The sequence below is a fragment of the Ostrinia nubilalis genome, chromosome 23 (assembly GCF_963855985.1).
Source record: "Ostrinia nubilalis chromosome 23, ilOstNubi1.1, whole genome shotgun sequence".
NCBI classification, from domain to species: Eukaryota; Metazoa; Arthropoda; class Insecta; order Lepidoptera; family Crambidae; genus Ostrinia; species Ostrinia nubilalis.
In genome coordinates this window covers 3,404,740-3,429,066 of record NC_087110.1, presented here as the reverse complement: position 1 = coordinate 3,429,066, position 24,327 = coordinate 3,404,740, and the positions used below count along the sequence as shown (strand labels likewise).

Below are 24,327 nucleotides of genomic sequence, written 5' to 3'. Positions count from 1 at the left end.
GTAGCAGGGAAGCGCTGGACGTAGGCCGCTACCAATAGATCAACGTGGAAAGCATTAGGAGAGGCTAATGTTCAGCAGTAGACGTCCTATGGCTGAAATGATGATGATGATTAGGATCTGGCCGTAAACAAAAGATCATGCGGAGAGTTGTATCCGCCTCTACAACCGACGTGAACAACGCCTGAACGTGACCACGACCGCTCTGCCAAGAGCGTAATGAATAAGAAGAATTAAACAAAAGAATGCTAAAGAGCGCGATTTTTCTTTTTTTCGTCCACCCAACTGCTACTAATTGAACTCGTTGAAATCAAATTGAAAGCATTGGCGTATCTAGCCATGTCAGGGAGGGAGGTGCGATTAGTATCATAGCTCAATAACAAATATCATCTTCGAATCGGTAGCCCAACATCCTGGGGCAGGGAGTAGCAGACCATTCTAGGGTACGTGCAGTCAAAGTTTACGAAGACTTGGTCTCCGCATGAGATACAAACTAACCGTTTGCTCCACTTTTCGTCAGCTCTGCCAATAAATAAGTTCAATTTTTTGTGTCTTATCGTGAACTTACTTTTTACCCGACTGTGCCAGAAAGAGGGTTATTTACTCCTATGTATGTAGACTGATTTACTGTCAATGCCGTACTACCTACCTATCAAACTGTACGGGACACTTCAAGGAATTTTCATCCACTTCCGGTTGATTTATTCTGTCATACATTTTAGAAGGCGAAATAGCTGATCCAGTAAGATAACCCCCTGAGATTTGACGACTCATTCCTTTGATTTGTATCCTGTAAAAATATGTAAGTAGTTTGGTTTCTTTGATACTAATATTATAAATGCGAAAGTAACTCTGTCTGTCTGTCTGCCTTGCTTTCACGCCTAAACCACTGAACCGATTTTGATGAAATTTGGCATAGAGATAGTTTGAGTCCCGGGAAAGGACATAAGATAGTTTTTATCCCGGTTTTTGAAACAGGGACGCACGCGATAAAGTTTTTCTGTGACAGAAAAAAAACTACGCGGGTGAAGCCACGGGCGGAAAGCTAGTAGACAATAAGACCAACTAAAGTAACAGACACCGAGCTTTTGGCCCTAGTAAAATGTTCTTTCTGAGACAGTTCAGTTTCGGTTTTAAAATGATTTTAAAAGAAGTCCTTAGTGCGGATTTATAGATCTAAAACATAGGTATTATGATACAAAATCAACTATTTGACTTACTTAATAGGTAGGTATTTTTCTATGCAGAACAAGGCAGGTATTTGACCGCAATCGCGTTATTAAGCCTATTCACTTTTGCGTTGAAAAGGCCCGGATTATATACTTTTCGGAAAAGACAGCAGGCTGTGAATTCCAGGTAAGTAAGTCTATTTGCCTACATAGCTACTTTCAAGACCACTTTTTCCCTGGATGTCGTAACAGCGGGAGAAACATGCGAACATCAGATGTCCCTAACCCGCCTAGCTAGCGTGAGAGAGTTGGAAAATTCTTCAATTGCATCTTTGTAATTAAAGAAGGTCGCGCTCCTGCAATGAAGACTAAAATGACCTGATGCTGATGATGAAATAAGTTGGTCACACACACGTAGGTACTTGTAACCATACACACATTAAGCAGAACTTTTACTGGGATAACCTACGTGTTGTGGTGCTACTATGCTACTAGCAAAGATAAAAATAAAATTAAAGTTGTTTATTACTTACTTCATTCATGTCGGCAATAATAAGTGTCAGAGGTTTAGATAACACGAGACAAACGCAATTTAACGAATGTTTATAATTTTATGATAATACATACATAATAACAGTTACGATTATCTGTTCAGAGGAAGAATATTCTTTAAATTTATAATAAACATTTTTTCTTTTGCTTTTTATTTCATCGCCAAACGATTTAGTTTAGCTCGAAGATTAACAGGCAGAAAATGCATTACGGCATTAAGGTCGCCTCATCAGCTCATTAATCAATTTGACATGTAATGAATATTATAAATTTTCTTTAATTTATATGGTATTAAATAGATTAAGTAAGAATTCTTCAATGGAGCACTAAGGTCAGCACAATCCTATTTTGTGCCCAAAGTGCATAAAAGATAGATAGAGCCAGATGACATCATAATTATTATAAGCTTAGTAAGCTAAGTTATTTCAAAAATTACTTACTTACCTACCTTTTGAAAGAGCTTCGCCTTAAAACTTATTTAAAGAATATCTGCCCTTGCAGTTTTTATAACAGTTATCAGTTTCTTGATGACTTTGACTCTAATAACAACATTATTTCGTAAATAAAAATAATGCTGAACATAAAATTAATTTGTGCAGTGATTTTGTTGTGCAATTCCGTTGCTACTCGTGATTTGATTGCTGGATACGACTTTGGTGTGCGAATGTCGTATGCTGAAGTGAAGAAACACGGCTTATTATTCTTCAGAAGACATGAAACTGTTGCATTTTCATACCCTGCGGGCACCAAAATAACTGGGATTGCTTGTGTGGACCTCTCCCCCAAGAAAAAAGGAATTCCCACGATAACCCACGGAGGAATCAACGACAGTTACGTGCAAATTGATTTTAAAAGTGAAGTTAGCGGTGGACTTAAATATACCGTCGAAATATACACGATTTCTATAAAGAAAGACTTGAAAGAATATAAACGTACATATTAACAGAGTATAATCAATTTTATTGTAATTTTAAATTATTAATACAATAAAAACTTTAATAAACGTTTTGCGTTTTCTCCTTCATGTTTTTTTATTTTTGAACGCATCTTTTTTGTGATTGGTCTAAAACGTTATCATTTCCTTGCTTGTGATTGGATCATACGATGACACTTTTTCTGATTCGACCAATCGCATAACTGTATTCCAGTCAGCTGCCATTTTCTTTCTCAGCTGTCAAATGTCATGTGAAACGTCAAAAAATAGAAACAAGTTTTCGTATCATTTTCTCGCTTTAAATCCCGTATTTTATTCCTAATTTCGTTTGAAGATGTCGGAAAATGGGCACAACGATGCGTAAGAAAACCCAAGTGTCGTTTGTGATACGTGACGAGGAGGAGAGGCGTCATAAAAATGGCGTTAGCTCGCTCCAACTGGACCCGATACAGGGCAGATTGTATTCCGCCGGTCGCGATGGAATTATCCGGGTTTGGAATACAGCAACAGGAGTGCAGGATAGGTACATCCAGAGCATGGAACACCACACTGACTGGGTGAACGATATCGTGCTGTGTTGCGGTGGGAAGAATCTAATAAGTGCTTCTTCTGATACTACTGTGAAGGTGTGGAATGCGCCTAAAGGATTCTGCATGTCCACGCTTCGCACACATAAAGACTATGTTCGTACGCTGGCCTATGCGAAGGACAAAGAGCAGGTCGCCAGTGCGGGTTTGGACCGCGCCATTTTCCTGTGGGATGTCAACACATTGACTGCACTAACTGCCAGTAACAACACAGTCACAACTTCAAGCCTCGTTGGCAATAAAGAGTCAATTTATAGTCTCGCAATGAACCCACCCGGCACCATCCTTGTCAGTGGCTCAACAGAAAAGGTTCTGCGGGTTTGGGACCCCCGCAACTGTTCACGGCTGATGAAGCTGAAGGGTCATGCTGACAACGTCAAGGCTTTAGTCGTCAGCCAAGACGGATCTCAGTGTGTTTCAGGAAGTTCCGATGGAACTATAAAATTATGGTCACTGTCACAACAGAGATGCGTGTCAACGATTCGAGTCCACTCTGAGGCGGTATGGGCTCTGCTTGCTACTGAAAACTTCACACATATCATATCAGGTGGACGAGACAGACTAGTCATTATTACGGAGCTACGGAACCCTGACAACTTCATGATCGTGTGTGAAGAGACTGCCCCAATTCTGAAACTATGTTTCACAGCCGATCAACAAGGCGTTTGGGTTTCAACGTCAGAATCTGACATCCGTTGCTGGAAACTGCCACCTCGTAACTCCTTAAGCTCGGATATGTATAATCAAAATAATTATAATACTAATAATGTGTATCAGACTCAACCGATCCACCATATACCTGGTGGTCCAGCCATCAAACATTACACTGTACTGAATGACAAACGTCACATATTAACGAAAGACACGGCCAACAATGTTGCGTTATATGACGTCTTAAAGGCTTGCAAAGTTGAAGACTTAGGAGAGGTTGACTATGATGAAGAAGTGAAGAAACGTTTCAAAATGGTTTACGTTCCCAATTGGTTCAACGTTGATTTAAAGACTGGTATGTTGACGATACACTTGGGGCAAGATGAGACTGACTGCTTGAGTGCGTGGGTTAGTGCTAAAGAAGCTGGTTTGACAACTGAGAATGATCAGAAGGTCAACTTTGGTGCGTTATTATTGCAAGCTTTGCTGGAACATTGGAACCATCCGAACAGAGTGAACGAGTCTGGCATGAAAGTGATTGGGAACAATTTTTTTAGTGTTCCAGTGCACACTCCACTGATATTCAGTGAAGTTGGCGGAAGAACACTTTATAGGCTTCAGGTTAGTACAATAATTATTCTAGCTAGTCTAATCATATTAGGCAATAACTTTTTTCAATGCAGCAGAAGGCAAGTATTTATTTATTTTTTGAGAAACATACAGTTACAATATAATTTAACTTAGGTGCAGTAGTAAAACACCTAAACCAATTAAGTTTCCACAGTTAAATATACACATAAAATTGGGCAAACCATATGAATGCAATAAAGGACTGCAATAACACCTGATATTAAGTAAGCCAGCTTGGGAAAAGTACGCCAAATCCTATATTTGCATCCTAGAAAATACAGGGGTTCATGCTCTTGCAATAGAGATAATGTATATTGTATAGCAGTAATGTTTAGCACCTCCCTAATATGCTGTGGGACAAAATTTCCCAATCACAAAGCACAATTTGGATCAGATACGTCTATCGCCCTAAATAAGGTGAACTGTCTTCGTTCGTTTCAGCCAAATGACATCCACTGCTGGATAAAGGCCTCCCACAAGGATTTCCATAAAACTCATTAAAAAACTCATTAAAACTCTTTTATTTCTGTAAATAGGCTTAAAAAAAGCACTTTTACATAGCGAAAACTATCTTTCTTAAATATTCATTATTCTGAGATTGGCAGAGATTGGCGACGACTCGACGCGAAGCGCGATGACTTGAAGGCCCGTCCATCTGCCGCTATTCACTATAACTATGTTGGCGGCGTGCTCAGATGCCCTCAATGCGCGAGGGATTTTACCGCGAAAAAAGGCTACGTAAGCCATCTTCGGGCACACCAGCGCCGCCAAGACAGCTAGGAGTCGGAGTGGTCGCCATGGCCAAAATCGGTCGGATGAATCATCATTCATTATTCTATCCCCAGGTCGGCGACGCAGGAGGCGAGAACGAAGGCAACCTCCTCATCGAGACAGTTCCCTCCTGGGTGGTGGAGGTGGCCATCGAGATGTCTGCTCCTAACCTCAACAAGCTGCCGTTCTACTTACTGCCGCATTCCAGCTGCCAGAGCAAGCAGGATAGACAGAAGAAGGTGAGAAATTAAATTAGTTTTTTTATCTGTCACATTCACAAGGTGAGCGAAGTGGAGACCTGACCAAACCCAGAGGAACACCCCTTAAAAGATGAACAGATGATATCTTGCACCAGGATGGTATAAACTGGATGCAAGGCAGTCGCCGATGACAGAAGTCGGTGAAAAGTTAGGAGGCCTATGTTTGTAGTTAGATATCTGTCACATTGCTCCCCCCAAATTAAAAAGTAAAGTCAGTCCAGTTCCAGGCCAATATTTTTTGTATTGTGTAAAGATCAAACCCACGACGTCTGACATAGTGATTCAGAGCGAGATATACTAGCCAGTTAATTATTAGCAGATAATTATTATTATGAGTACCTACATAATTTGTGTTTTTATTAATTCAGTAGTTAGTAGTAGTTCAGTAGTAGCACTGATTTATTGTCGAAAGTTTTCCATGTCATGTAATGTGTAACGGGTACTTATTATTGATATTATTGTGCAGATTAAAAAAAAAATCACTCAAAAAAATTCTTAATTAATTTTACACTAATTACTTAAGACCGCCTATTTGTTCTTGTTCTTGTTGTGGTGTGCAGTAAAGAGTATTATTATTACTTATTAATTGTACCTACTTCGAATCGTCAAAAAATGTCTCATTATCACATTCCAGGACCGCCTAGTAGCCAACGACTTCATCCAATGCCGTAAAGTAGCCGAACACGTGGTCGAAAAGATAGTCGGCGGCGGCGACGCCTCCGGAGCCAGTGCAGGCAGCGGGAAGGGAAGCGGCAGCGCCAACGAGGATAGCGGGAACGACGCGCCGGAGGAACGGGTGGAGTTGCTGTGCTGTGATCAGGTGAGAAAGAGCGAAAATAGGGTCTATTTCCACTGCAATAGATGCCACATTTGTCTGTATTTAGGAAGGTAATCTGACGTCATCGGAGAACGGAAATGGTGCATGTTACTACTGTAATAGATGCCACATTTGTCTGAATTTTGGGAAGGGGAGCGGGAGCGCCAATGAAGATAGCGGGAACGACGCGCCGGAGGAACGGGTGGAGTTGCTGTGTTGTGATCAGGTGAAAGAGAGCGAAAATAGAGTCTATTGCCACAGGAATAAATGCCATATTTGTTTGCTTAAATTTTGGGAAGGGGAGCCGGGAGCGCTAAAGAAGGTAGCGGGAGCGCCAACGAGGATAGCGGGAACGACGCGCCGGAGGAACGGGTGGAGTTGCTATGCTGTGATCAGGTGAGAGCTAAAATAGGGTCTATTGCCACTGTTATAAATGTCATAGTTGTTTGGCCGAGTTTAGACGCGTCCGGAGCCAGTGCAGGCAGCGGGAAAGGTAGCGGCAGCGCCAACGAGGATAGCGGGAACGACGCGCCCGAGGAACGGGTGGAGTTGCTGTGCTGTGATCAGGTAAAAGAGAAAGTAGACTCTCATCATCATTTCAGCCACAGGACGTCCACTGCTGAACATAGGCCTCCCCCAATGACTTCCACATCGCACAGTTGGTAGCGGCCTGCATCCAGCGCCTTCCTGCTACCTTTATCAGGTCGTCGGTCCACCTTGTGGGTGGACGTCCCACGCTGCGTTTTCCAGTACTTGGCCTCCATTCCAGAACCTTGCTGCCCCATCGGCCGTCAGTTCTGCGTACCATGTGCCCTGCCCACTGCCACTTCAACTTGCTAATCCGTCGGGCTATGTAGACTCTATTACAAGGGAAACAGAGGTCACATTTGTCTGAATTTTGGGAAAAGATTGTTCGAAGCTAGCGCGGGAAGCGGTAAAGGTAGCGGCAGCGCCAACGAGGACAGCGGGAACGACGCGCCTGAGGAGCGAGTGGAGTTGCTGTGCTTTGATCAGGTGAGAGCGAGCAAAATTAGGATCTATTGCCACTGGAATAAATGCCATAGTTGTTTGGCTGAGTTTTGGCCAGCGCGGGCAGCGGAAAGGGAAGCGGCAGCGCCAACGAGGATAGCGGGAATGACGCGCCGGAGGAACGGGTGGAGTTGCTGTGCTGTGATCAGGTGAGAGCAAAAATAGGATCTATTACCACTGCAATAGATGCCACATTTGTCTGTATTTAGGAAGGTAATCTGATGTCATCGGAAAACGAACGGTGTTTGTTACTACTGTAATAGATGCCACATTTGTCTGAATTTTGGGAAGGGAAGCGGGACTGCCAACGAGGATAGCGGGAACGACGCGCCGGTGGAACGGGTGGAGTTGCTGTGCTGTGACCAGGTGAGAGAGAGCGAAAATAGGGTCTATTACCACTGCAATAGATGCCACATTTGTCTGTATTTAGGAAGGTAATCTGACGTCATCGGAGAACGAAAATGGTGCTTGCTGTGACTGTAACAGATGCTACATTTGTCTGAATTTTGGAAAGATTGTCTGAAGCTAGCTAGGAGTGGGGAGTTGCTGTGCTGTGATCAAGTGAGAGCGAAATTAAACTCTATTATAACTGCAATAGATGCCACATTTGTCTGTATTTAGGGAAAGGTAATCTGACGTCATCGAAGAACGAAAATGGTGCTTGTTACACTAGTAACAGATGCTACATTTGTCTGTCATACACATCTCATGTTACAAATATTAAAACTCATTTTATGCTACAACTACTGCCCCAATTATTCATTATTCTCCTTATTTCCAGGTGCTCGACCCAAACATGGATCTCCGAACGGTCCGCCATTTCATCTGGAAGTCCAACGTTGAGTTCACGCTCCACTACCGAGTTCTAAAACAATGAAAGTACAGCGCACACCTGTACAGGTCACAACTGAAAAAGTACTGCTCTTTCCGATGCATCTTCGAGTGATACGCGTATTTGTGGTGAGACAAATTGACTCTTATGTCTATAGTAAGTAGAGATAGAATGGAATATCGGTAGCCATATTGGATTTGGTGACGTCTTTCTTGTTACTTGTCAAAAGTTCTATGTAAAATGTATTTCAAAATGGCCGATTGTTGTGGTTATCTTATAGTTAGCAGGAATTGTTTCTGTATTCCTTTTTGGCGTAATACCAACGTGTGTTCTCTGGATTTTTGCAGACAACATTTGACTAACAATAGGGTATTTGACTTGGTATTTAATAAAACAATTTAACGGCCTAAAGCTCAGTTTAGTTTTAAGTACCCGTTAAAATAAGTACACATTAAAAAAAATGGACTTAAAATTTATTTTTGACAGTACGAAACCTCTGAAGTTGATTTAAATGTTTTATTGTTTTGGACCTTTGCAAGCTAATAAGTTTCAAAATATGTTGGAAACTACCTAAATGATTTTATATTATAACATATCAGTCAAGTACCCTTTCGTTGTATATGAAATACTTTGCAGAATGCCGTGTAAAATGTGGACCACTTTATTTTTCCTAATGTTTACAATGTTTATGAAGGTTTTATGCAATGTCACCAAATTGTCTTGTTTGTTATTTTGGCTGAAACCTCGCGTTTATTGCGTTTACAAGATTTTGTCATTGTCATTGAAATATTTTCCTAACATGAAATTAAATATTGGTTTTCTAATATAAATGGACAATACATACTAGATATAATTCGCGCAGCGAAAGTTGAGGCGAACACATACACTGATGTATTTTTTTTATGCAAGACATGGCAGGTATTTGACCGCAAACGCACCTGGTGTTAAGTGAGATGCAGTCTAGGATGGTAGTCCAATCAACGAGGAGATTCGTTGTATGGAGACATCCGAATAATTCGTCCGTCAATGAAACTTGGCACATGGTGAAAGTAGGTAATATAGATCATAGATATGCAAAAATCCAACAAAATTTTTTTTGGGAAGTTATGTTTTTTGACCTAAACATGAAAATCGTTAATAACTCTCTGTGTAAAAATTCTCAGCCTGAAATTCTTTCTGTATACGTACCTATGTACTACTTAGAATATGTATGTAAAAGAATCCAACACTTTTTCGATTTCAGAGATACCTGAAATTTAATTTTTAACATTTTGCACTATAACTTCTACTGAAAAATTGCTCTGCTGATTTTTATTTTTTAATACGCTTTTATATGTTCAAATACATAGCTTTTCACAGTAATCCAATAGATTTTCCTTTACTATATTATAGTTCTTATTTTTACGGAATTACGTCGTGTGAATAATTGCTCCGTCAATTTTTATACATCTATTGGCCATTTGATAATATATTAAAACAGATTTATCAATAATCCAACAAATTTTCGAACGTTAACTATACTTTTAATGATATAATGCACGCGGGCAATGTAGTTCGCGGACTAAAGTCAGCGATACACTCTTATTACTACTCCCGTAAGGTTGACATTTCAAGTAACAAACCCATCCTTATCACTCGCGCGTAATTGTATTGCTGTCGCACTCGCACACTCACTGCGGCCGCATGCTGCACAGTTGCTAAAGATGGGTCATTGGACGAAATTCTACGTACTCGGCGACCGGGCTTTAGTTGTTTGTAGTAGTTACTAATTGTTGCAGACAGGGAACATAATCCATGATATGCGCAAATGATAGCTGTTATGATGAAATAATTCTTTGACTGTACATTTATAAAATCGATTAAAAATAAATACTTACCCCCTTACTAATAAAACTTACACGCTCGTTGAACAGTGTTTTAAAGTGACGTTTAGTATGGAAATGTCATTTTAAAACAGTGTTCAACAACTGTGTAACTTTTTATTAGTAAGGGGGTTATTATTCTTCAAATACATAATTGTAATCCACACTAATTTACGCTTCTGAATAATAAATTAAAAACACTGTGACGTGATTAAAACCAAAATCACAAACTAAGCATGCATTGTCAAAAGTTAAATCGTCGTCGTCGTTTCAGCCAAATGACGTCCACTGCTGGACAAAGGCCTCCCTCAAGGTTTTCCACAATGAACGGTCCTGCGCTGCCCGCATCCAGGCTCTTCCCTTGATTCAGGCTCGACCTTTACCAGATCGTCGGTCCACCTAGTAGGAGGCCTGCCCACGCTACGTCTTCCAGCCCGTGGTTGCCACTCGAGAACTTTCCTGCCCCAACGGCCATCGTCTCTACGAGCTATGTGCCCCGCCCACTGCCACTGCAAAAGTTAAATAAAAACGAAAAAAAAAACCGTCCGGTTTTGATGCTGAAGTCGTCAATATAATCACTATTCTTCTATCGCGGTAAGAAGTCTTCCTGTAGCTCTTCGGTCGGAGGAGGTTCACTCTTGATCTGTTCGGAGAACTGTCTTGAGTAAAACTGATTGTGGAACTGATAGTAGGGAATTTAGTGCAATGATTTGTATGGAGACCCCTCCACTTTGGTATAGAAGGCTCATTTTTGCACCAGTTGTTCTTTGGGTGCTCCTGAGTAGATTTCCGTCGGTAGACATCGGGAGCCCCCCCTGTGGTAGCAGGGGGAGGGGGGGGCAAGTTTCCTTCTGCCGCGCTTCACTTTAAGGCCCATATCTTCAAAACTATAGGTATTAGGGCAAGTGTGGTGTCATTTTCGGATAATTAAAGGATGGCAAATTCATTTCTAGAACAAACTTTTTGCCTTTTCATACAAAAAAATAGAAATATTGAGAAAAAATCACAAAAACCAAAAAGTATTTTTTTTAAATAAACGTCGTTTACTTTTAAACCATTGGAGATAATCTAATAAAAAAAATATGTTCTGAAAGCTACATTTACCAGGATTATAAATATATACCATTGTATGTTACTTTTTTCGAAAAAAGTAGGTGAAAAAAATTTTTTCTTCAGGACACAGCGGGCGAATTTTACTGCGCGTCGGAAAAAAATATTTATTTTATCCATGAATTCATACTATTTGGTTCATAAGCAAGTAAGGATTATTATTTTAGAATTTATTTATAGTTCCTGGCACATCAAGCTAACATGATTTGTATTTTTTCTTCAATTAATTTTGAACTCTATGTGTAAGACATAAGGTTGAAAATAGCTTAAATACATTTTAATATTGAAAATATCATAAGAAGAAAGAACTAAATAAAGAACTTGAATTTGTCTAAACGTCTAATGATTATTATTATTATTTTAATTAACACTTTCTACATACTATTGTACCAGTGATTTAACGGAAAGGTAAGTGTGAGGAAAGTGAGGATTGATAATCATAGTACGGAAGATTATTTTTAGCACAAAGGCTACGGCTGTGACCATTTAGTTGTTTGTTCAGACAGCACCAGCTTCTGCACTACTTCTTGCACTTACTAGTGTCTGCTTGGGTCAGCATATCCGGCGCGTCTTTCCGTTCTATACATGGCCAGAACGCACCCATAGGAAACTGCTCGTGTATATTTTGTAGTGCCCGTTTGTAAATCTGTTACTCCAAACTATACACGAATTTTGCGTACTGATCGTGTATAGTTTGGAAGAGCTTGGTAAAAAAAGTCATATCCAAACTATACTCGATTAGTTTCTACTACACCACTTACACTTGACTAGAGTGTGTTTAGTTGATATTGATTTAGTAAAATATGGAATTATATTTAAAATTACATTTATTCGATATTATTACATAAAATATTATTATTTTACTGAATCTATAATAAATCTAGATTTTTAACACTATTGTAAGTGGTTTTTGAAATTAAATTGATTAGGTAGATTTCAAATTAAATAACAATTATTAGTGTAATCATAAATTCATTTAAAATGAGAGAGAGTGAGAGAAGAAAGTTCAACGTGCATTATTAATACATTATGCGAGACTTTAAATGCTAGGTTTGTATTATCGGCCGTTTGGTGTAGTGGTTCGAAACGGACTACTATTCCGGAGGTAGCGGGTTCGATTCCCGCACAGTACAAACATTTGTGTGCATGAACATATTTGTTTGTATTGGACTGGGTGTTTTATATGTATAGTAAGTATGTATTTACAAAAAAAAAGTATTTAAGTATGTATGTTTATTTATATCCGTTGTCTAGTACCCATAGTACAAGCTTTGCTTAGCTTGGGACTAGAAGCGCAGTGTAAAATGTCTAAGGAATTAAGGATATTTATTTATTATTTATTTTATTTATTAACTTTTATCTCAAGAACAAAATCATTTTGACATAATATTTCCATACCTACATAATTCTTAATTTAAGAGTTATTCGAGAATTGGTGAAAATTAAATATCAGCCCCAAAAAAAAATCTTTTCTATGGCAGAATGAGAAACACCAAAAAATCCTTTATCAAAACAATGGCACGTGTCGAAAGATGATTCAATGTTTAAAATAGACACGCAGATATGAATTATTAAGTAATAGAAAGAGAGGTCAATAAGACAAAATGACTAGCATGCAACTACTCGCGTATAAATTGTAATCACGCACTTATTACAATACATACATGATTAGTCCGTATGCGTACTGGCGATGTATATTTTGGCGCAAGATAATTGACCTAAGTCACTACAAAGTATACGCGAGCAGTACGCAGCATATGCGTACTGGTCGTGTATAGTTTGGAGGAGCTTAGTAAAAAAAGTCATCTCCAAACTATACTCGATTAGTTTCACACCCTTGCGTTCTGGCTATGTATAGAACGGAAAGACGCATATCCGGCATCAGAATACTATTAGCTGGCTTTCACTCAGACGCTTAATTCACCTAACTAATGGATAGGATTTTTTTGAATGATAAGGAATAAAAAAGGGAGAATAAAGATCCTAATGGCTCGCTGTGGACTACGCTTAGGTGTGGCCCTACATAAAATAACCCAGACAGCTTTGTATCAGCATTGGCTACTGGCAGTGTATCAAGGGGTTCGCGTATAGGGTCAGTTGCAAGCAACCGACTCAGTCTTCCCTTTACCCGACTGGTTGGGGGTGGACCAGAGTCGATAGCAACATGGAGCCTACATGGACCGATTTGCCTGTAGCTGCCGAAGCTTGCCTGAAAATGGTGAGATGTAAGTGCAAGAAGTAGTGCAGAAGCTGGTGCTGTCTGAACAAACATCTATAATGGTCTCAGCCGTAGCCTTTGTGCTAAAAATAATCTTCCGTACTATGATTATCAATCCTCACTTTCCTCACACTTACATTTCCGTTAAATCACTGGTACAATAGTATGTAGAAAGTGTTAATTAAAATAATAATAATAATCATTAGACGTTTAGACAAATTCAAGTTCTTTATTTAGTTCTTTCTTCTTATGATATTTTCAATATTAAAATGTATTTAAGCTATTTTCAACCTTATGTCTTACACATAGAGTTCAAAATTAATTGAAGAAAAAATACAAATCATGTTAGCTTGATGTGCCAGGAACTATAAATAAATTCTAAAATAATAATCCTTACTTGCTTATGAACCAAATAGTATGAATTCATGGATAAAATAAATATTTTTTTCCGACGCGCAGTAAAATTCGCCCGCTGTGTCCAGAAGAAAAAATTTTTTTCACCTACTTTTTTTCGAAAAAAGTACCATACAATGGTATATATTTATAATCCTGGTAAATGTAGCTTTCAGAACATATTTTTTTTTATTAGATTATCTCCAATGGTTTAAAAGTAAACGACGTTTATTTAAAAAAATACTTTTTGGTTTTTGTGATTTTTTCTCAATATTTCTATTTTTTTGTATGAAAAGGCAAAAAGTTTGTTCTAGAAATGAATTCGCCATCCTTTAATTATCCGAAAATGACACCACACTTGCCCTAATACCTATAGTTTTGAAGATATGGGCCTTAAAGTGAAGCGCGGCAGAAGGAAACTTGCCCCCCCTCCCCCTGCTACCACAGGGGGGGCTCCCGATGTCTACCGACGGAAATCTACTCAGGAGCACCCAAAGAACAACTGGTGCAAAAATGAGCCTTCTATACCAAAGTGGAGGGGTTCTTGCACTAAATTCCCTACTATGATTGACGAATCGGTCCGGCGGCCGGTTTATATACCGCTCCAGCTCGCCTACTAACTAGAAAATCGACGGTTCGCCCGCTTTCTGGAAGACGCGAGTACTTGCTCTAACGCGCGGGACTCGTAAACAAAGTTTTAAGGCGTCCGGATATGAGCCTTATTTCTTACGCGCTACGGTCGGTTATCGCGGGCGCGCGTGCTATCTCTGTCCTTTGCGCGCTCGCACTGTCTCTTTCTTTTCAAATACTTGCCGCGCGCATCGGCGCGCGGCAAGTATTCATCATCGGATTCATAACATATCTATAGCTATAATAAGTGCGTATAAATCATCGGATTTATAACATATCTATAGCTATAATAAGTGCGTATATGTATTTGCTGCGGTTTCTTTATGTTTATTAGGGTTCTGCGGGAAGAATTCGTAGTCGTCGTGAACAGTATGTAAAGTTCCAAAAATGTTACATGCAAATAATTATAGCAATCGAACCCTCAAATTGCAATACTCAGCGATACGAAACTAAATTCATTGAATATCGGCTATAAAATGGTTTTTGAATACCTATGACGTGTGTTTTGTTAAGATAAGTTTTTATTTCATTGTATTTATGCATGCATAAAGTTTAGGTTTTTTATTACACCTACCTAGCTAGAATAGAGCAACAAATGACTGAGCGAGCGAGATGTCACTAGCAGCAAATTGGTGTAATAAAAAGAGATGCGTGATGCCGTCACCGTCACGTCAAACAGAACCGTTTTTTGCAAGGAAGGAATAATAACTTTATGTTTTTATGTAACTTTTGACAATGCATGTTTAGTTTGTAATTTTGATAAAATTTAATCACCCAGTGTTATTTTTAAGAGAGGTAAATAAGTGTAAATAGAATTTACGTAATTACGTGAAATAAGCTTGTTTAATATTTAGGTATGTCGATTATCTAGGTACCTACTACAATCGCTATGTTAGTACATAATTAAACCAAATACTTAAAATTAAGGCGTATGGTGAAAAACTCGCTATGGATACGCGTCTACCTTCTGTTACTTGAAATGTCAACCTTACGGGAGTAGTAATAAGAGCGTATCGCTGACTTTAGCCCGCGAACTACATTGCCCGCGTGCATTATATCATTAAAAGTATAGTTAACGTTCGAAAATTTGTTGGATTATTGATAAATCTGTTTTAATATATTATCAAATGGCCAATAGATGTATAAAAATGGACGGAGCAATTATTCACACGACGTAATTACGTAAAAATAAGAACTATAACATAGTAAAGGAAAATCTATTGGATTACTGTGAAAAGCTATGTATTTGAACATATAAAAGCGTATTAAAAAATAAAAATCAGCAGAGCAATTTTTCAGTAGAAGTTATAGTGCAAAATGTTAAAAGTTAAATTTCAGGTATCTCTGAAATCGAAAAAGTGTTGGATTCTTTTACATACATATTCTAAGTAGTACATAGGTACGTATACAGAAAGAATTTCAGGCTGAGAATTTTTACACAGAGAGTTATTAACGATTTTCATGTTTAGGTCAAAAAACATAACTTCCCAAAAAAAATTTTGTTGGATTTTTGCATATCTATGATCTATATTACCTACTTTCACCATGTGCCAAGTTTCATTGACGGACGAATTATTCGGGTTACAAACGCCTCGTTGATTGGACTATGGTACATATCTGCCCTGTAAGTGTATCATATATGAATACACAACACATTCATTCATGTTCAGATATCGAATATATTAGCTACCTCGCTCTTGATAAATATGTGCAAGCGAGACAGAAATTACTTGTCAGTCTGACTAACCAAGACGTTAGCGCGACTTATAAATACTTATAATAGCTTTTGCCCGCGGCTTCATGCGCGTGAAATTTAGTCTGTCACAGATCGTCATAAATTATAGCCTATATGTTATTCTGGGTTATAAACAATAATACTGTAAAGTTTCGTCAAAATCCGTTCAGTAGTGTTTGCGTGAAAGAGTATCAAACATGTTAACATCCAGACATCCATACAAACTTTCGCATTTATAATATCAGTAAGAATAGAAAGATACTAATCATTGGTTGTGATCATCTCAACTCTCACTGCGCGACTTAAACCTAAGTATTTGATTTATGGTATCATACAACTATATTTCTAAAAAATCCTCGTGTGTGCCACGTGATTTTGCATGGAAAATCAAATGTTTGAGTTAATGTGAAGTATTCTTGCCGATGTGTGTATGGAATTTTGAATGTATTGTAAAGTATATTCGTGAACGTACAAGGTGCTTGCAGAACGCTCGCAATTTATACTCCATAAATTAAATACTTTATTGCTGTTGTGCTAGTATTTCTAAGAATTTGGCAAATGTAAGAGAACTTTTTATATCTTTCTTATTTCACGATGCAGGGGCACGGCAGTGTCTTGGCCAAGTTTCTAATTTAATGGTATGGTAACGGCTACTGTTGTATTCTAAACGATTAATTCTAAAGCTTTTATCTACCTACAAATGGACTTATTTCGAATATTTTTGCACAACACGATTTATACTTATTTACATTGCGAGTTCTAATTGGACTTTTTCGTACCATACGCAATAATAAAATTGACTTACAAATGTTTTTGTCAAAACAAACTTTTCTATGAATTTAAAACATAAAGGTGTATAGGATGCCTTAATTTATTTCATACCGCAGCATTTTTCTTTTTTTAGTAAACAAAATGTAGAATAACTAGAATTTACTTAAGAATTTCGTCTTATTTCGAGTCAAATGTTATGAAGTACATTTTGGTCTGGTGAAATGTACTGTTTTGCTTATTTTAAACATTTTGTAAATAGTGAATAGCTTGGATTTATTGATATGAATGGAGAAAGGACGCTATTTACGTGAAGAGTACAAAACATTTTCTGTTATGATTTGATGACATTCCAGTTTTGACAATCTAAACATAATTAATCTTCCAAAAAGAAAACACTACAAATAAGTAATTAGTTTCTTAATTTTTTCCCACAACTTGGCCTTCTCTGTTGACCCTACAAATCTTTTAAAATGTCATATTTAAACGTTCAGGGATGTCATTCTTTCATATTTTCCGAGTTGGCTTAAATATGTGTTAATTTTAATTCATACATGTAAAAAAAATAAAAATCGTAAATGTTTTGACTGGTTCTTCTACATTATTATAATATTGTATGCGTAGGTTATCAAATAACCTAATGTAACAATGTCGAAATGAAACTGTATGAAGCTGTATTAGATATTTAAGATGTAATGAACTAGTTTTTTCTGCTGAGAACGTTGTATTGGTTTCCTATGAGATAGACGTTGTTATTATTTATCCGACATTGTGCTTAAATAGCGTGAAAGTATCGAATTATAAAATAAATATCGTTATAAATTATGGTCTCTCTGATTTATTGTTACTTCGACGTCCACTACTGAACATAGGCCTCCCCAAATGATTTCCACAATGCAATGGCCGGTTAGCCTTATAAAGATAGCGCCTTCCCGCTATCTTTATGAGGTCGTTCGTCGGTCCACCTTGTGGGTGGACGTCCTACGCTGCGCTTTCCGGTTACTTCCTTTATGGCTAAAATATCAGACACGGTCTAAAATCCGACCAAACCCCTTTGACTGATTAATTAATTTTAATAGTTGTGACCTAGCGGGAATGCTCTTGTCGAAATTAAGGAAAGCGTTATCAAGCTAATGCGGAAAAGAGTTTTACCCAAATCCTCAATCTCAGGAAAACTAGAACAAGTCCTATCACCATCAACCTTACAGAAGAAGTCCCCACTGGGATCAAACCCAGGACTTCATAGGTCTGAGATAAGTGGTCTTACCACAAATAAAAGAAATAATCTTGAATAAAGTTAGAAATAAACAAATTACTTGAAAATACGGAAAGACAAGATTACAAAATAAAAGGTTATAGTTTGTGTACGTGTTTCTGAACGCAAAACGAACTGTCTCAACAATGACATTTGCTGTCATCTTGACATATTATAACCAAAATAACCTCAAAAATTTGGTCTAAAAATTTCAACTTTTTGATGTGAAAATTAAAACAAACCGTAAAAATGAGTGGACGAATTTTATTTCGTTCATTTTACTACAAAATTATTCAAAGACCGTCCTACAAAAGCAACGTACAGCCGTGCAATAGGTTATTTATCAGTGTTTTCTGTAACGAATTCTCAACCAAAGCTGCGAGTCAGATTGAGGAGAAGAAACACTGTAATATTGGTACTATAGGGCACGTAGACCATGGGAAGACCACCTTGACTGCTGCCATTACGAAGGTATTGGCTAACGACGGTTTAGCACATTTTGTTTCGTACGATGAGATTGATAGGGCACCTGAAGAAAAGGCAAGAGGTTTGTTGGTATTTCTTTGTTTTTAGAATTAAATCAATATTATACGAATACTAATACTGTCTAAAACATTAATAATGTGTTTATAGTTAGTTTGAGAATTGTTTCATTCAAGTTTTATATTTACTTGCTAACTAATCTAAATGCTGGCTCTTTCCTTGCACAAAGGCTTAGTATTGCCATTCAACGAGGAAATGCAGCCAGCATCCTCGCCTCTTTGCCTCACGGACACACTTTTATTTTTGAGTAAAATAAGTTTATATTTTTATTTAGTTTAGAGTTAAGTTGGCCTTAGTTTAAAAAAAATCTGTTTATTGTAAATAAAAATATTGACTAGGACTTAATTTTAAAATCATTACTGAATAATAAGAGCCATACATGACATATAGTTGAGTATTAGATTACATTACTGAATAATAAGAGCCATACATGACATATAGTTGAGTATTAGATTACTTCACATCACACAGACCATTTCAAGTGCAAAACCATGTTTGTTGCCTGCCAAGTAATATTTGCACACCTAAATAAACTAAATAACATTTTTTAATCCAGGTATAACAATAAACGCAGCTCACATAGGCTACAACACAAAACTCAGGCATTACGCTCACACTGACTGTCCCGGACACGCTGATTATGTACGAAACATGATATCAGGAGCGTCTCAGATGGACGCTGCAATTTTAGTGGTCGCTGCAAACGATGGACCGATGCCACAGACTAGAGAGCACTTGTTGCTAGCCAAACAAGTGGGGATACAGCACATATTGGTGTTTATAAATAAAGCTGATATTGTTGATGATGAGGTATGTTTTCATTTATACATGTTCTTTAATTATATAAAATACAATCTGGCATTGAAATGTCTTAAAATGATGACAATTCTTCACACTTATTTATTTATTTCAATTGCTTTATTGATCTCCATGATCTTCTAAATTAGTTATATTGAAATCTCAATTGTATTAATGAAAAAGTCTATAAATCTGTTTACTTGTTACATTCAGAGGCCAGGCCCCCCTGAAAAATAAGCCTAGATATGCCAATGCAATTACATGCCTTTTACATAACACTACTAACTTTTACTTAAGACTAAGGCCCAGAACAGACGGTGAAACGCAACTGCAACAAAACTGCAACAGCTAGTTACTTTTGAGTTGCATCTAAGTTTCTGCCATAGCGTCCGTTGAGAGACCACACATGACGCAACCAGTTTGAAACTTTCAGTTTCAGTTTCATTCATCAGAAAGTTGCAGTTGCGTTTCACCGTCAGTTCTGGGACTAAAAGGTCTTGCTAACATGGGTGTGGGCCAAATCCGCCCTTTTGCCTCTGGTAATGATGATGATCTTGAGTTAATAATTGTATTTAACTATTGCCTTATGTTTTTCTTATTTTACAGCTTTTAGAGTTAGTAGAAATTGAAATGAGGGAACTGATGACTGACTTTGGATATGATGGCAACACTGTGCCAATGATTTGTGGCTCTGCACTGAAGGCTTTGAATGGAGATGAGTCTGAGTTTGGTTGGTAAATATTATTTACATATTATTCACCTTGCTAAGTAAATACAAAGGGACAGAATATATTTTAAATGTTACTTTAGTAATGAATTCAATAAATCCAATTCCAGGTGCACCCTCAATACGAATGCTTCTAGACACAATGGACTCCTACGTGCCACCCATAGTGCGAGACCTCACCTCTCCGTTCCTCATGCCCATAGACAACGCTTTCACAGTGCCCGGACGAGGCACGGTGGTCGTTGGAACCATAAAGCGGGGAGTTATGAAGAGGAATGACGATGCGGATCTGATGGGCTTTGGGTACAATATCAAGACTACGCTGTCCGATATACAGATATTTAAGAAGAGTGTTACAGAGGTAAATAATTCAATATTCATACAAACTATCTACACTCGGCGCCAAAAAAACTCACAAAAGCTTTCAAACGTGTGTATCCCCAGTTCCCACCAATATTGGTGTCATTTGAAAGCCCAGTTCTACATTTCATTTCATTAAGTTACGCTTACGCCAACATTTATGGTTACAAAACGGTTAAATTGGGGTTAATCGCTATGCAACTGATTACCTCTCTTGAGTGCATTTCGCTAAGAACTTTCACCAAACTACGATGCGATCATAAAAATCTACGAACTTTCAATAGCCCGTTTTTTGCGTTGCGAATTCGCTTCGCGTCGTTTAACAGTTTTGTGTACAAGTCCAAAGTGACACTACTCAAAATGTATAAGGAACGCACTAAGTATATCTTGACTCGGCCGGGCGGTCGATTTCCGTATATGCTTTGATGTAATTGTAAATGAAATGAAATGAACTTTATTGTGAATGTGAATTTAGGTAAACAATAGCAGATACATGGCTTAATAATAGAAACGCTCCAAATTCTACCTTTTCAGGCATATTCACAAAATATACAAATATTATTACATTTAGATTAGAAATTATACAATATATATATTAAAAAATAAATATATTATAAGAAAATATACCATTTTGATCTAATTTTTGATATTTTCAGGCACTAGCCGGCGACAACGTAGGCGTACTCCTAAGAGGCATGAAGATGAAGTCAGTAGAAACTGGAATGCTGCTCTGCGCTGCAAAGAGCTTCCAACTGAGCAACCATTACAAAGCGAAAATTTATTTCTTGACGCGCAACGAGGGTGGCAGAAAGAAGCCGGTGTTTTCGAAATATTCACAGCAGATGTTCAGCGGGACTTGGAATATTGCTGCGAGAATTGATTTGGGTGAGAACCTTATTTTGTTACCTATCCGTTTTTTAATTATTTGCCAAAATTTTTGAGCGTTTAACTGTTTCGAGAGTTCTCTCCTAGAAATTCATGGCTAAAATTATTCGATTGAATCGCGATTACGCGATCGAATCGACTACTATAGTAGTGGACTGTATTTGGGCGACAGGCGACATTTAGGTAATGTATTTTCGTGATTTAGTGGAAAAAGTACGAAGTCAATACAAATAAAGATGATTCGTAAAAAAGTTAGGACTTACCTTGTCTTCCGGAGATGGTGCTCAGTCTTCAATGCTTGAAGGTCGAGTAGTTGCTCAGCACTGGGCACAGATATGCTCCTACCCTCACCGCCAACTATATCACCTTCCACTTAATCAATGTCCAATATGTAAAGAAACTATTTTTAACCCTACTCTGAAGCTAAGTTATGGTTAAACGATATTATCGCGACGAATTTAACCGCGGTTCTGCGATTTAAAACGCGGACGACAACTACCGCCGAGTTCCACTTTCAAACTGACAGTGTTGCCACTTTCGACATTAATGTTGCTATCCGAAAATAATAATTAAGTTTTGCAGTACAAGTTCCGAATTTGTAATAGTGAACAAATAGTCCAGAAGAATCGTGAAAAATATTTTTATAAATACGAAAATATTTTAAGAATTTAGAATTAATTAATTTAATTTCACATGACTGTGACTATAAAAAATATGAAGGGTACCAATAAAAGTATTGTTATTGACATTATTTTTAGAAACTTTTTGTGATAGTAAGGCTATGCGCGCACGGGTGACTTTGTCACTGTGAGTATAAAATATCTTTCTCCCTTACTTTTATAAAGAGAAAAAGAGATATAACGTAGTACTTAAATCTTATATATGACCCACGCTGAACTGTCCCACCAAACTCAATGACAGGGGGGCGCTACCATCGTTCAACTATATGGTTTCCAACATGGCAAAAATCGGAACCAGCGATCCGGTATTGACGGTGGCGCCCCACTGTCAATGTCATCGATAGGACAGTTCAGTATTTTGGAACTATATCTATGGAGAGACATACTGTCACGGTGACAAGTCACCCGTGCGCACGCCTTTATACTTTTCGTGACTAACTTCTATATTTTCTCAAAACCAAGCCGTTGCCATAATAAAAGAAAAAGAGGAAGTAACTTCTATATTTTTATTTACTTTCCAGATCCATCAATGCACATGATGATGCCTGGTGACCATGGGGAGGTCTACATAACCTTACTAGAAGGCATGGTGATGACGCAAGGCCAGCCGTTCACAATTAGAGAGAACAACGTCACAGTGGCCACTGGAATCATAACCGAGACTCTGAAGTCTATAGACGTTCCTAAAGGGAAACTAGGAAAAGTTGTGATGAATTATGAATAGGGATGTAAATAGTATTGTAATTGTAGATATTGTTAATAAATTATTTGATTAATACTTCTTGGTTATAAATTATTTCGTTAATACAACCCGGTTGAGTTAACTGCGCACCTGGCAGCCGTGACGTCACATCGACGTGAGTGAATGAGAGGGAGTCCCATTGATCAGGTAGTACCTTCAGATTGCTGCTGCAAGCTGTAAAAGTTTGGTTTAGGATATATCCATCTCGCTTGCCCAAGGAGTGAAAGAGATGAGGTAAGACGGCGTTTTACCGTGTTTTGGCGCCATTCCCCGTCAACGGGGATTAGTGAACTTTTTGTTCACTATTTCCCGTTAACGCCAATTGGAGATTATAATGGGGAATAATGAACTGTTTTTTACGTATTCTGTTCTGTGTTTATTTTTTAATTTTATAAAAGTTTGTCTTTTCATTGTATTTTGTAACGCTGGCTGGACGCCCTCTCTTTAAACGGTGCTCGCAGAATATCAGCGTCGAGGTACTTCGTGCCTTGGCATATGCTGAGCGAGGACCTGTTTGGTACAATTTTATTTTTAGTTTTAAGTTTTAATTTGTAATTTTAATGTGTTGTACCAAATAAACAATTTTTTATTTATTTTATTATTTTTATAACTAAAAAGTTCATTAATCCCTATTACGTTAAAAATAAAATCCTAATATAACGGGGATTAATGAACTTCACTAATCCCCGTTGACGGGGATTGTCAACGGGGAATAGTGGAATAAGCCCAATGATGCAGTAGCTCAAACATATTTTCTATATATTTGGAATTTACAGTCGATATCAAAAATATTTTTTATGCATAGAGGTGCTCGTGGAATTTTGTAGTTAATTGACACAACTCTAAATTGATATAATTTTAACAGTACAATTTGTACCGCGTGAATGTGTTAAGATATTTTTGATATCGACTGTACAAAATGTCAGGGTTCAAAAATAAAACTGCAAGAACTTTTATTCATTATATATTTTTTGTCAGAAGGTAATTAATACAGTGCCAAAACAGTAACAAAACATTAGTAAGAAAAAATCAAGACTGCATCTAGCATTAACTACTGAATATCCAGATAAACAATAACCCTAAGGCGCAGAACAGACGGTGAAACGCAACTGTAACGAAACTGCAACTGCTAGTTACTTTTTAGTTACAGAAACTTAGTTCTGCCATAGCGTCCGTTGAGAGACCACACATGACGCGACCAGTTTAAAACTTTCAGTTTCAGTTTTATTCATTAGAATCATCACAAAGTTGCAGTTTCGTTGCAGTTGCGTTTCACCGTCTGTTCTGGGCCTAACGGATCGATAGTAGGACAACATTTAACATTTATATTTCACAACATTTTGAACAGACGGCGTACACTATGTTTTATATAAATTGTGAACTAGATTCATA

At 37.8% G+C, this 24,327-nt stretch overlaps 2 protein-coding genes across 2 annotated transcripts; both read left to right on the top strand.

Moving 5' to 3' along the window:
- The first annotated feature begins 2,856 nt into the window (after positions 1 to 2,856).
- LOC135083416 (WD repeat-containing protein 48 homolog) lies at positions 2,857 to 9,194 on the top strand. The gene is made up of 4 exons (XM_063978155.1): positions 2,857 to 4,511; positions 5,366 to 5,530; positions 6,186 to 6,371; positions 8,179 to 9,194. Exons 1-4 carry the CDS (start codon positions 2,997 to 2,999, stop codon positions 8,272 to 8,274), a joined length of 1,962 nt encoding a protein of 653 aa, XP_063834225.1. The 5' UTR covers positions 2,857 to 2,996; the 3' UTR covers positions 8,275 to 9,194.
- Positions 9,195 to 18,362: 9,168 nt separating this feature from the next.
- Positions 18,363 to 22,971, top strand: LOC135083423 (elongation factor Tu). The gene is made up of 6 exons (XM_063978165.1): positions 18,363 to 18,747; positions 19,300 to 19,553; positions 20,148 to 20,271; positions 20,379 to 20,629; positions 21,285 to 21,513; positions 22,715 to 22,971. The coding sequence occupies exons 1-6, from the start codon at positions 18,450 to 18,452 to the stop codon at positions 22,915 to 22,917; spliced, it is 1,359 nt and encodes a 452-aa protein (XP_063834235.1). The 5' UTR covers positions 18,363 to 18,449; the 3' UTR covers positions 22,918 to 22,971.
- Positions 22,972 to 24,327: the final 1,356 nt, after the last annotated feature.